The sequence below is a fragment of the Copadichromis virginalis genome, linkage group LG12, assembly GCF_057382275.1.
Source record: "Copadichromis virginalis isolate Kocher_CV1m ecotype Utaka linkage group LG12, C_Virginalis_male_GT1.1, whole genome shotgun sequence".
In the NCBI taxonomy this organism is placed as follows: domain Eukaryota; kingdom Metazoa; phylum Chordata; class Actinopteri; order Cichliformes; family Cichlidae; genus Copadichromis; species Copadichromis virginalis.
Genome location: NC_140629.1, coordinates 18,330,964 through 18,345,139, shown reverse-complemented (window position 1 = coordinate 18,345,139; position 14,176 = coordinate 18,330,964). Strand labels below are relative to the sequence as shown.

Sequence of the window (14,176 nt, the reverse complement as noted above, 5' to 3'; positions counted from 1 at the left end):
TTCCATTTTTACCGGAAACTCTGGAATTCACAGTGGTTTCTTGAGCGTCTGATATAATTGTACACGAAAAAAAAAAAATGCTTTTCTCTCTCTTTTCCCCCACTTTAAGTTAGTGTTAGAAGCAAAACACACAGTTGGTCTGCATTAGTTAATGACAGTTTTAATAAACTGGTATAGATTACATTATAGATTACATTTGCCCTTATGTGCCATGAAATGATTTCTGATGTCGTCTAACCAGAATATTATATTGCACTAGAACATCTGGCTTTCTCACTCTCCATTGGTGGCTTTGTGCTTCCTCAATTCCCCAAGGACGCACATATCAACTTGCAGTGTAAAGGCACTGTCTGACCTTGTGTATATCTGTGTGACTTCTGACAGGTGCTTTTCTACCTGCCTGCTCTGGGAAGTTTGGCTCTGAGTCCCAGTGGTACTCGCCTCAGGACTGAGCCCAGCTCACACAGCTGCACTAGTCAGGGGACCGACTGCAGGTCAGTTACACGCAGCTGTCTGTCTGTGCTACCGTTAAGTCCACATTGTGCATTCTCACAAGAGCCTGGAGCAAAACATGGAGGGGCTTACACACAGAGGTGGAGGCTGCACAAATGTCTGGTTTAAAATTCCAGGATGATGTTCAAATGTTTAACTTTGCATAAGCTATAGCACTTCAATGTCTTGTATTAGATTTACATTTTCCAAACTTCTTGAAATGTATTAATTTTTGAAGATGAGCTTAGAGATTCCCAGTGGCAGTGTGTTTAGTTACCTTTTTCATTTTTTTGACTTCAGAAAATTGTGACTATCAATCATATCAATGTCTAGTTGTCTAACCTTGTTTAGAGGCTGCATATCTACTAAAGATATAGCAGAAAGCATGTTGCTAGTAATCTTTTAGCAAAAAATACACATGAAAAGCTGTCACCCTGTAAAGTTGGTTATTGTACCATGTTTGTTGGCTTGTCTGTGTCTAAAATAGCTGATGTAGTCGACCAGCAGTTTTCTGTGCCTCCATTGTCTGGATTCTTCTCACATAGTTCACGGTAGACAGCATAGCATTAGGCCAAACAAGTGAAAATGAACAGATCCTTTGAGAAATGTGAGCGAAAAGGAACAAAGGAACACCTGGTGAAAGGAGAAGTGTGTGGAGGTGAGGAGCAGAGATGCATGAATGGACTAAGGGAAAGCTGGAGACAGACAAATAGAGGTCAGACGGAGTTGGCATGTGATGGGTCGTGCCCAGGTCTGATCCTATCAGTGTGTGCTGGCTGACAGGAGGGGTGCACGGGGAAGTTAAACACACACACACACTGATATGGAGAGGGAGCCGCAGATAGACTTGGGTATCCCATCAGGCCTTAGTGTCTTCCCATACGACCACCAGCTCTCAAGCCCCCCCCCCATCTCTCTTGGTCTACTCCTGCATATTAAATCCCTCTCTAACTGCAAACGCACCCACTTTATCCATACCCCATATCAGACATCTGCTGTTTCACCAGCAGGTAGTTGGCCTGGAAAAGGGCAGGAGTCACCAGGGAGCAGGTTCATGTGAAGGCTACTGGTTCATGCACAGACCAGATCTTCTCTTCCCCTCCATCCCTACTCTGTTTCTACTTTCTGCTTTCCCTGTATTTGCAAGTGGTTTACTTTATTTTGACATAGGCATGTGAAGAAATAAATGAAACAAGGAAAGGAATCTGTGTGGATGAGATAAAGAAATGCCAAAGGGCATGTAAAATCATTTGACCCTAAAAGAAAGAATGAAATCAAAATGACAAAGCCTGTGATGAGCTGAGAACAGAAACCAAGACGGGAAGCTTGTTTTCTGGTTTTCATGGTTAAATTCATGATATTGTACATAGCTGCAGTGATCTTGACAATCTTAATCAATTAACACATTTTATGTTAAAGCGTTTATGCATATGACACACTGCATATTCTATACAATAGCCTACATGATGAAAAACTGCTAAGAAGTAAAAAACAAAACAAGAGGAAAAACACATTATAGATGATATAAAAAATCAGCTATGTTTGTTGTGAGTGCTCAGTCGTAAGACAGGAAGGACTGGTTGGTTCGTGGTCGACCGGGTGAGTTGCCAGCTCTCCTCCCTGCTATCAGTCACCTCTCACTTTCAGAATGCATTAGGCTGTTTTTGATTTACTCAAAGATGTTGTAGTTCTATTTGAGATATTGTGAGCGTGTTTCTTCCGCATCAACAGACAGGCCAGCAACAGGGCATGTGTCCAAGTTACACCAAGCTGACAGGGTGGCTGATTGACCGACTGCTTAGAGGGCCATTTGATTTGCCAGGTGGCTGGTTGCATGGCATGGAGTGCTGTTAGCAGAAGGGAAGCTGTAATTAAACTGTGGTTTTCTTTGTGCTGGCTTAGTCATACTCTTTCCGTTGCTGTAATCGTTTCAGCCCACTTGACTATAGTGTTTTCTTTCTTTCTCTGACCAGACCTCTCTACGAGTCCCAACTTCCAAATATCAGCTAGGGTTTTAAGAAAAGCCTATAAAAGGATCAGCTAGATTCAATAAGATTTTTATAGTGAAGACAGATAAAAAGTAGGGGGGAAGGATTTCTTTTGCTATGATTAGTAAGCAAAATCCCATAAATTGCTTTCTTTCAGCACTTGACCAGCATTTCTGCATTATTTCAATGACTGCTCATACGTTTCTTTAGTGATAGCCTCCAAGGGCACACGCTGCTGCAGGCTCTTGATTGATAGCTGGGCTGCTGTCAGCAGACTGGCCTCCTAAAGTAGACCATGAGGAAAGAAGAGACCGGGGTGTATACAAGCCAAGTACTGTCAACTTCCACTGCCTGTATGGGCAGGGGACACTTGGGTGAAGTGGTTAAATGTGAGCCACCCTCAACATAGACACTGTTATGGAGTCACTTTCTCGCGCGCACTCTCTCACACATGCACACAGAGCTTGTCTCATCTCTTCTCAGCCTTGTCCTTGCTAATAACAAGCAACGTGACAGGACGTGTGTTTCCTCCTCACTGCTGGGAGCTCCTTCCTGGCTTCTGAACAACCCAATTACCAGGGAACAAGCCTCTTCCCTGTAATACGGATGGCACTCCACTTCAATGCAATGCATGCGCATGTGCACATACATATACACACAAGACACCTGTCAGGCTTCACGCAGGCAGATCTTCCATACCTACACACAGGACTAGTGACAGCCCACAGCTATTAGCACGCCACTACTTTGAAGAGGCTTCACTTTCTTTTACTAGTTATTCCTCCTAATGTGCTTGCTCACATTGAATTCTTCGTCTCTGCGTTTGAGGCGTTAAGTGGGAGGAAAAGTGTTTTGGAGACAGGAATAGAGGATTAGTTGTGTGAAGTGTGTGTGTGGCCAACACAGTAGGGGTTTGACAGATATTGTCAGATTTCATATAAGATGATATCGTGCCATGAGGGATTCATTTGCTAATGGCAATTTTCACAGTACAGTGATGCTGGTTCCACTTTCTCCACCACTGGGTCTCCCTGCAGTCATGCTCAAATGGTCAATTGCTCTTGTTTACATGAATCATGGGTAATCACTTTTTCTTTTCTTTTTTTTTTTTTTTAAATTTGAAGAAATTTATAAATAGAGCATGTGTGTATTTTCTCATTAACCCTTCTGGGCCACATTATTTGTCTCCATACAGACCTCAAAACTCTTTGGAGAATGAAACCTGCTCGGAGAACGAGAACATCCCCAGAGGTTTGAACAGAGTCAACGCAGTAGGTACAGCATGCACCCATTGTTCAAGAGCATAGCTTCACATTTGCAAGGAGTGGACTTTTAATGGACTGATGCACTACAGTAGGTCATCAGGAACATGATAGCGCTGTCATCACTTTCGGTTTAATGAAGAGCACATAATGCATGGCAAAAGTGATTGATTTGCATCGAACCACACTTCCTTCTAGTCAGCTTTATGAGCAGCTTGACTGCATAAGCGGGCCTGCCATGTATGTTTGTGGCAGACTTTGGACCATAATAACGCCTCAGTGCTGTGCCTTCTCTACTTGTTATATCTGCGTTGAAATTCTAGACTGCGCTTTTTGTTTTGTTTTGCTTTTTCGTCATGTCTTTTTCACCTTAAAAAACTGAACAAAAAAACCAAAACCCTAACAGATAAATGGATAAATCGCAGGGACAGAAATAATGGGGGGCAAACACACAAAACAATAACAGATATTAGTACGCACAGTGTGGCTCAGATCTCCATTTTGGAGACATTAAATGCAGCAATTAGGGTAGCACTTTTAAATATACAGCGGCTGCACTGGTGGAACTTCCTGCAATTAGAGGCATGGCACTCTGTGTGAACTCTCGAAGGTGTCAAAGCTCATATCTCCCCCCTCCACCTGATCAGAAAGGCCCTGTGCTGGTGCAAAGGAGGGGTGGAGGGTAAAGGAAAGGGAGTGGGTGTGGGGTTAGGGGGGGTGAAGGCTGAGGCAGGAGACTCAAGGCTGTTGGCATGTGTTGTTTTTCCACTACGTGATCTCTATACCGATGTGGTTGGCATTAATTTTTGATGAACCATCGGCACAGCATACTTCCCTCTCGCCCTCTCATCCCTTCTCGACTCATCCCATTCTCTCCCTCCCTCCCTTCCTTCCTCTCTTTCCGTTACAGGCTTTTCACCCACATATGTAAACTTGCTTTCTTATATTCTGCACATCTTTGCTTTGGAGCATCTGTCTCGCCTTCTGGAACCTCTGTATCTTTGTCACAGTAGCTGAGAGGGGTTGAGGGATTTGGGATGAACTTCTCTTTTGTAGTCCCGCTTTTGCTTGTGGAAGCTCAGTAGAGATTTCCATTTTAATCAGCCCTAATGTACTGTATGTAGACTGTCAAACAAGAACTGCTGAGTTTTCATTGTTTAAAATCTGTTGGCGTTTAGCGGCACATCATTTCTGAAACAAACCATTAAGGTCAACATTTACAGAGCGTAGTTCAAAAGCTGCGTTCGGTATTCTTTAACTTGTAAAGCAATGCTACACAGCTTTACCCACCAGAAATAAGTATTGAAAAGGGATGAAGATTGCCATTGGTTAAAAAAAAACATATACCCCATAGCATGGGGAGGTATTAGACAACTATAGCGGTTGCCAAGTTACTTACTGTGCAACTGTGCAAACATCATGCACCACCCTTCATTTTATTATATTTGGCTTCCAAGGAGATCCAGACTTTATTGTAGCTTTTTAAATTGCTCTTGAGCAATAGTTCTCCAGACTTTCTGAAGGTCTTTCAAAGTTTTTCTCTGGACACTCCCTGCTTTTTCACTCTATTTCATTCTGGTCTTTGTAAACGATCATTTTCAGTTGAATTGTTTTTGGGGTTTTTTTGTTTGTTAAGCCACTTAACACTGGCCTATGAATCATTCAGGCATCAAGGGATACCTAATTCAGTAGACTAACCAGTTATTGTGTATACACATAACAAAGAACTGTGCAAAGAATCTGTTTTAAATGAGCAGAGTGAAGCTGACCCCCCACCCACTTGAAACGTAAAGGCAAATAGGCGGAGCGGTTAGTGCTACGTTTGTGCAGATTTGTGCAGGTAAAATTAGCGTTTGTGCTGCTACGGTTTCCGAGATATTAAACTTTATTTTATAGGTCATTCAAAGGTCACCATCCCCCCAGACTGCTCCAAAACGGGCCAAAATGGTCTACTTTTTTAGTGCTACGTTTGTGCTGGTTTGTGCAGGTAAAATTAGCGTTTGTGCTGCTTCTGTTTTAAAGATATTAATGAAAATGTAAAGGTCAAAAGGTCAACCAGCCCCCCCACATTACCCAAATCCAACAAAAGTGGTATCAAACGTTTGTGCTACGTTTGTGCTGGTTTGTGCTGCAGAAATTTTTGTTTGTGCCGTTATTATTTTAAAGATATTAACAAAAATTTCTAGAGGTCAACCAGCCCCCCCATATTAATGGAATCAAACAAAATGGATGTCAAACGTTTGTGCTGGTTTGTGCTGCAAAAATGTTTGTTTGTGCTGCTAACATTTTAAAATGTTTAATAAAATAACGTCTTGATGCGTGCTTAATCATCCAGGTAAGTAAATCCCAAAAGGTTGATTCTGTTCATCTGGACATTTTCAGTTGGAGAAACGTTTCGTCACTCATCCAAGTGACTTCTTCAGTCTCAGCTGACTGTAGGTTTCCCCAACCATATAAACACCCGTGAGTGAAGTTGCCCCCCCTACCTTCTTCAAATCGAACAAAAATGATGTCAAACATTTGTCCTGCAAATTATTTTGTTTGTGCAGGTTATGTTTCCCTAATTTTATAAACAGTACATGTACAGTGAGAGAGAGATGTTACATCTGTCTTCACTTGCATCCCAGTCATAGAAGCGTTGGAGGTCGTTCATAAGAGATTACAGGATCATCCCAACCTCAGCAACAGGACCACTCTCAGCACTGATCAGTTGTGTTTGCTTTTGGAACTGTCTTAATTCCACCTATTTTGCATAAGGGTCAGTACAGGCAGAAATCTAGGTGTGCCATGGGTTCCCACAGGCCCCTGGTCAAAGTCACCAAACCAGTTCGTAAGCAGGTACAGGTGTGGCCAGAAGGGTCTTCAGAGGCACTGCTTTTCCACCACAGGCCGCCACACACGACAACACCACAGACTTTCAGGAATATACAGAAACTGTCACTGCCTACATCCCAAAATGCATCGATGATGTCACAGAGACCAGGACTAACACTGTCTGGGCCAATCAGAAACCATGGCTCACAGGTCAGGTTTAAATGCTCCTAAAGTTGAAAAATGCAGCCTTCAGAGCCGGGAATTAGGTGAGTCTAAGAACAGCAAGGGCAAACCTGTCACGTGGCATCAGCTACAGCAAAGCTTCAGCGACAGCAGAGATACTTGGAGGCAGCGGCAAGGAATACAAACCATCACAGACTACAAGCCCACTCTACAGACCGTGGTGACACAATCCCCAGACAGTGTGTGGAGATCCCTCCACCATCATTACTGAACCCAAGAAGTCATCTATCTCCTGCTTTAAGGACTACCGTCCTGTCAAACTCACCTCCATCATTATTAAGTTAAGTGCTTTGAACGGTTAGTCATGCATCAAATCAAATTATTGCTTTCCCCCAACCTGGATCCATTTCAGTTCGCATACCGGTCAAAACGCTCAACCGATGATGGAATTTCAACTGCCCCTCACTCAGCCCTCACACATCTGAACACTAGAGACTCATATGTCAGAGTGCTGTTCATAGACTTCAGTTCAGCATTCAACACCATCATTCCCCAGCAACTCATTCACAAACTGGATCTGCTGGGGATCAGCACCTTGCTGTATAACGGGCTGCTAGATTTCTTGACAGGAAGACAGCAGACAGTACGGGTCGACAGCAACACCTCCAGCCCAAGAACACTGAATACGGGGGCTCCCCAAGGATGTGTGTTGAGCTCCCTTCTCTTCACTCTGCTGACCCACGACGAGATCTACTACAGGGGTGAAGTTAACCATCTGCCAGAGTGGTACAGCAACAACAACCTGTCCCTGAATGTGGAGAAGACCAACAGCGACTCTACTTCCTCTGCAAACTGAGAAGCACAAGAGATTCAACCCCCATTATGAGCACCTTTTACAGAGGCACAGTTGAGAGTATCCTCACCAGCTGCATCACTGTGTGGTATGACTCCTGCACTGGGTTCTGCAGGAAAAAATGACAACGGGTAGTGAGAGCAGCCGAGAGCATTGTGGGGACCTCTCTTGCCTCCCTCCCCAGGAGATCTACTGCACCTGCCTCATCTGGAAGGTCGTCTCCATTACAGGTGACTCCACTCATCCCTTCAACAGCGTCTTCAGTTTGCTGCCATCAGGAAGGATACTGAAGAGCCTCCGGGGCAGAACCAGCAGACTGAGAGACAGCTTCGTCCATCGGGCTGTCAGGATGCTGACCATCTCTGGATCGAGAAGGGGGGCCCAAGGGTACATCTTTCGCCATCCTACAATGCTGTGATTGTAGCCATTCCCCACTTTCTGTGAATGGTACTCATGGCCATTGATCAATAGGCTTTGATTAGTTGTCATTGATCAATGGTCATAAGAATTTGCATACTAACAATCATGGAATTAACCCCCCGGCACATTGTTCATTCAGTGGCGCTAGTTTCCTTCACTATGCAAATGTACTGTTTATATGGTTGGGGAAACCTACAGTCAGCTGAGACTGAAGAAGTCACTTGGATGAGTGACGAAACGTTTCTCCAACTGAAAATGTCCAGATGAACAGAATCAACCTTTTGGGATTTTCTTACCTGGATGATTAAGCACGCATCAAGACGTTATTTTATTAAACATTTTAAAATGTTAGCAGCACAAACAAACATTTTTGCAGCACAAACCAGCACAAACGTTTGACATCCATTTTGTTTGATTCCATTAATATGGGGGGGCTGGTTGACCTCTAGAAATTTTTGTTAATATCTTTAAAATAATAACGGCACAAACAAAAATTTCTGCAGCACAAACCAGCACAAACGTAGCACAAACGTTTGATACCACTTTTGTTGGATTTGGGTAATGTGGGGGGGCTGGTTGACCTTTTGACCTTTACATTTTCATTAATATCTTTAAAACAGAAGCAGCACAAATGAAAATTTTAGCAGCACAAACCAGCACAAACGTAGCACATTTGATTGACACCCATTTTGTTTGATTTAATTAATGTGGGGGGGCTGGTTGACCTCTGATGACCTCTAGAAATTGTTATTAATATCTTTAAAATGATAGCAGCACAAACGAAAATCTTTGCAGCACAAACCAGCACAAACGTAGCACAAACGTTTGATACCACTTTTGTTGGATTTGGGTAATGTGGGGGGGCTGGTTGACCTTTACATTTTCATTAATATCTTTAAAACAGAAGCAGCACAAACGCTAATTTTACCTGCACAAATCTGCACAAACGTAGCACTAAAAAAGTAGACCATTTTGGCCCGTTTTGGAGCAGTCTGGGGGGATGGTGACCTTTGAATGACCTATAAAATAAAGTTTAATATCTCGGAAACCGTAGCAGCACAAACGCTAATTTTACCTGCACAAATCAGCACAAACGTAGCACTAAAAAAGTAGACCATTTTGGCCCGTTTTGGAGCAGTCTGGGGGGATGGTGACCTTTGAATGACCTATAAAATAAAGTTTAATATCTCGGAAACCGTAGCAGCACAAACGCTAATTTTACCTGCACAAATCTGCACAAACGTAGCACTAACCGCTCCGCCTATTTGCCTTTACGTTTCAAGTGGGTGGGGGGTCAGCTTCACTCTGCTTTTTAAATGGTGTCTTTAGGTACTTTGATACTAGCAGGTCATGGTAAAATCACAGAATTTGATCCCATTTATTTAAAAACCCAACAAACAACAACAACCAAATGGAACACAATCTGAAAGGCATCAAATTGTATGTTTGCACTAACAAAGTGATTCCCGAAGAGTTTTTAGCCAAAAACCCAGCCATCCTGTGTGCATCCTTAATAAAATGGAAGAACTGGACAAGTGGACTATTTAGAACTGACAGGCCTAAGAACCATGTACAGCAGATAAACACTGTCTGAAAGTCTTGTCTTTAAGAAATAGAAACAAATTCAGGAAAGACCTGACTGAGGACATGAGTTGAATCAATCTACCAATCTAGTTAAAGCCTGGATAGAAAAGTACACGATGAAACAGAATCGGTCAGAGCTCGGACCTCAGTATTATTATAACTACATAAGCTGATCTTGATGTGCTTCAGGAACCAAGGAGAACTATTTCTGAAGTCTACTTACAGCTCGGCTCAAAAGAATAAAGTTGGTAATGCCAAATATTGACTTTCGAGTTGGTTAATATTGTATAAACTCTGATTTGCGTTATACCTGAACTGTTTTTTGCTCCACATTGTAAACATGTTTATGGTGGGCATTTTAACATGGAAACATAAAAACATTCATTCAAACACAAAGACATTTATCGGCTTAAAGAGTTACACAAGTTTTTATTACTCATTTTGTAGCTTTCGATTTTATCACACACAAGTGCAGTTTATTGAGCGGTCATACGGTAATGTTATCAGTGCTTTAATGACCTGTGTGTTGGCTTAAGAGTTGCTACTTAACGTTTATTCAGCAGCAGTTTGATGAAAGTTCATCACTGCTTACAGCCATTTACAGGGATCATTCCTACCACCTATAGAGTTTTATTTTAGGAATATTATGTTGCATAATATGCAAGTATATAGATCTTTGCTTGCTCTTATTGGAGACACTGTATTTCTGTCTGAATGTTTCCTGTTGGCAGAGAGGGTGACATAGATGTTGCTGACCAGTGTTGTTTTTGACTGATTTTAATGGAGTTATCATTCACCATTGGAATTTTGAAATGTTTATTGCCAGTAAATGCATCTGAGGCACAGTTTAAGAAGCAGTAATGTTCACTTGGGGAATTATTTTCCTGCCGTTGCTTTCAGAGGTAGCAATAGTAGATGTCTTCAAATAGTTTTAAATATATCCAGTAACTGGCACAGAATACACTTCAAACACATTCCTTACAAATAGCATTGTTACAGGCTTTGAGCGGCTTTTTGGTCCAGGGATCAGCAGGCCAAGCAGTGCTTTACAGGAGTGTAGCAAGCAGACTGAGGGATATAAAGAGCAACACATACATTTAACTTTTCTATTAAAGTGTGAAACAGGGGATTTATAGAAAAGGACAGGCGGATTTATCCTTTCCGTGCTTGTAAATGCTGAGCATGCAATTACCCCTATAATAGAGGCGTTGTGTCCAAATTGGAACCATTAAAGTGATTTAACAGTGCGTGGATTGGCCCTGGCATTTGCTAGGATGTGTACACATGGGGTGTAGTGGAATGGGTGTTTAATCACTGCGTTTTAGTGCTCGGTAATAGCAGAGCAGCCCATGTAGAACACTGACGTGCCACAAAGTATAGCATACTCATTAGGTCCTGTAGTTTGGGTGTTTTTGATTTTTAGCTTGGAAATATTGGTTTGCTTGACTGATTGGTCTCGTTACTGATGCTGAAACTGTAACAACCAGACTACCTTCTTTATGATGTCATGCCATCAAATAACTGAGGTTTAATATGCAGTGCAAAATAAAGATTATTGCAAATTATTGCAGCAAATCATAGCACACTCTAATCTGACTTGTCTGAATAGTTTATTACCTGCTCTGTTTTCTGATGCCGTTCTTAATGAACTGATTTATCTCATGATTGCAATGATTTTTGAGCTGCATTCAAGTCCAAAAGCAGACTGTGTAATTCTCTCTGAACACCTCCACAGAGGTGTATGAAGCAGGTAAGAGGTGGAAATAGCGTAGATCTTTCATTTCATTTCAGTGGATTTGTAGTTGAATTAAAAATTCTGAGCAATTCTGAGACATTTTACTAAATAGTCCTGATATTTTCACAGAATCAAAAGTAATGTGGGGGAAGGCGGGTTGCAAGTACTTTGTTGTAAATCCTTTGTAGTTAATGACTGCTTCAGGTCCAGAACCCATGAATCTCACCAGTTACTGTGTTTCCTCACCTTGGGTGCTCTGCCAGACTTCTGCCTCCTCCAAAAATGTATTTATTTATTTATTTATTTGTTTGTTTTCATCTATGCATTTCTGATTTCATCTCCATCGTCGACATTAATTAGTGACCTGGGTACTTTTGCTCATTACCAAAAGCCTCTTCCATCGTGCCAGAAACAAATAGAGAAAATTTCGAACAATTATGTCACTGTCTTTAATGCACAACTATGCACTGTAAATGACCACTGACACATAATTATTGTATTAAACGTTATGGCGCATCTTTAGAAAAAACAAACATAAAAACAAATTAAGCAGCTTATTAGGTACACCTTAATAGTTCTGGGTTGCATAAATTCAAGAAGGTGTTGGAAACATTGCTCATAGGTTGTTGGGTTTTTTTGTGTTTTTTTTTTCTTTCTTTTTTTTTCTTTTTTTTTGTCCACATTGAGATGACAACATCACACAGTTACTGCATATTTGCCAGCTGCACATCTATGAGGTTAATCTCTTGTCCCACCAAATCCTAAAGGTGCTCTATTATGTTGAGATCTTTGTTATATTCAGGAAACCACTTTGAGATGATTTGAATGGTATGATACTGTGTGTTATCTTACTGGAAGCAGCCATCAGAATGGATCTGTGCTTTCATGTTGTTCATGACAAATTCTGTCTAAAAGTTGGACCAAAAACTGAGAGTCATTACAGCGGGCAAAGTTTTTTCACTCTTCTATAGTCCAATTTCGGTGAGCCTGTGTGAATTCCATCCTCAGTTTCCTGTTCTTAGTTGACAGGCATGACACCTGGCACTCCTGACCTCTGACATCAACACTCAACAACACTGACATCAACTGCTGCTCACAGGACATTTTCTTGGGGGAAAATCCCAGCCCATCTGTCACCGGATCAAACCAAACTGTCTTCATATTCACTTAAATCAACTTTCTTCCCCCTTCTGATACTTGGTTTGAACTTCTGCAGTTCATCTTAACCATGTCTACATGCCTAAATGCATTGAGTTACTGCCATGTGATCACTCCATCCTCTATTTCCTTCACTACTTCTCAAATAATCTACAGTTAGGTCCATAAGTGTTTGGATAGCCACACAATTTTTGTAATTTTCCTCTGTACCCCAACAGTGTGGGTTTTATTTCAAACAAATATGCGAGTGAAGGTGCAGATTTCCAGCAGTAATTCAAGGAATTTAATAAAAGTAATGCATTAACTGTTTAATAATTACAGCTACTCTTATGGAAGCTGTTTCATGGCCAGGTGATGCCTGTTCCCTTGTTATTTCACTACAAATTAAGAAGATAACATACCTGGAGTTGATTCCAAGTGTTGAGCTAGCATTAGGCAGCTACCCACTGGAACGCTTAACACGAAGTCCAAAGAGATGTTGATGCAAGTAAAGGAGGACATTTTCACCTAGCGAGAAAGGCAAAAAATAGTTAGTCTACAATCAAGAGAACCCTTCATGAATGGAAATACAGAGGGTTTACACCAAGGTCCAAAACAATGGTTATACTCAAGAACATGAAGGCCAAATTAGGCTATACCAGAAAAGATCTAAAGGGCTCGCTGCACTGCTCTGGAAAATTACTTAGGAAAGATGAAATCAAGAAGAACTTGTATTAGAATGATGATGAGAAAAAAAGTATAGAGAAAAAGAAAAACATCTCATGATTTGACGCATAGCACATCTGTCAAACATGGTGGACCCAATGTTATGGCACGGGCTTGTGTGGCTGCCAGTAGAACATGGTCACTACTGTTTATTGTTGACATGACAGCTGATCGATGTAGCAGGATGAATCATGAAGTCATCAAGGTCGCACTTTGCTCCGATTAAGCCAAATGCTGCAAAACTGTTTGAATAGTGCTTCACAGTGCATATGAATAATGACCCAAAGCATATTGGAACAGTAACCCAAGAGTTTCTAAAACCAAAGGAATGAGATATTCTTCAATGGCCAGGTCTATCAGCGGATCTCAACCCAATAGAGCATGCTTTTCAATTACTGCGGATATAACTGAAGGCAGTGAGACCCACAAATGAGCACCAAGTGAAGGTGGCTGCAGGAAAATACCTAATAGAGCATCTCAAGGAATGGAATGCAGTATTTGGTGATGTCCATGGATTGTAGACTTCAGGTATTCACTGAATTCAAGTATTAAAGATAACATATTAAAAATGTTATTTTGTACCAATGTGTGTGGGGTTTTTTTTTTTAAAAGAAAGAAAGAAAGAAAGAAATTAATTTGATTCCAAAATACTTAATGCAAATAAAATATGTTAAAGCTCTTGAATTAAAGCCTGAAGTCTGCATTTGAGTCACATCATGGCCAATTGACTCAAAATTATCTGTGCTGGTACAAAGGTTGAGTGATTGTCCAAATACTTGTGGACCTTTATGAAGAAAATGTGCAATATTTGTCTGTGCCAACCATGGTGGTCTGAGCTGGATTTGAACTGAACTGGAATCCCTACGTCTTTTTTCTTTCTTTTTTTTTTTTTATCTCCTCCATTCCATTTTTCAACCTTTCAACTATTGTGGATGGCATTTAATACATCTTTGCAGCCTCAAAGACATTTACTGGAGCAAAG

General features: G+C 41.3%; 1 protein-coding gene across 3 annotated transcripts in view; it reads left to right on the top strand.

The window, feature by feature from the left end:
* Positions 1-14,176, top strand: part of slf1 (SMC5/6 complex localization factor 1) — a 36,874-nt gene that overhangs the window by 8,240 nt on the left and 14,458 nt on the right. For all 3 annotated transcript variants that reach the window (XM_085475137.1, XM_085475136.1, XM_085475138.1), the window contains exons 14-15: positions 385-494; positions 3,676-3,755. In XM_085475137.1, coding sequence (XP_085331263.1) covers positions 385-494; positions 3,676-3,755 — 190 coding nt within the window. The remainder of the gene's footprint in view (positions 1-384; positions 495-3,675; positions 3,756-14,176) is intronic.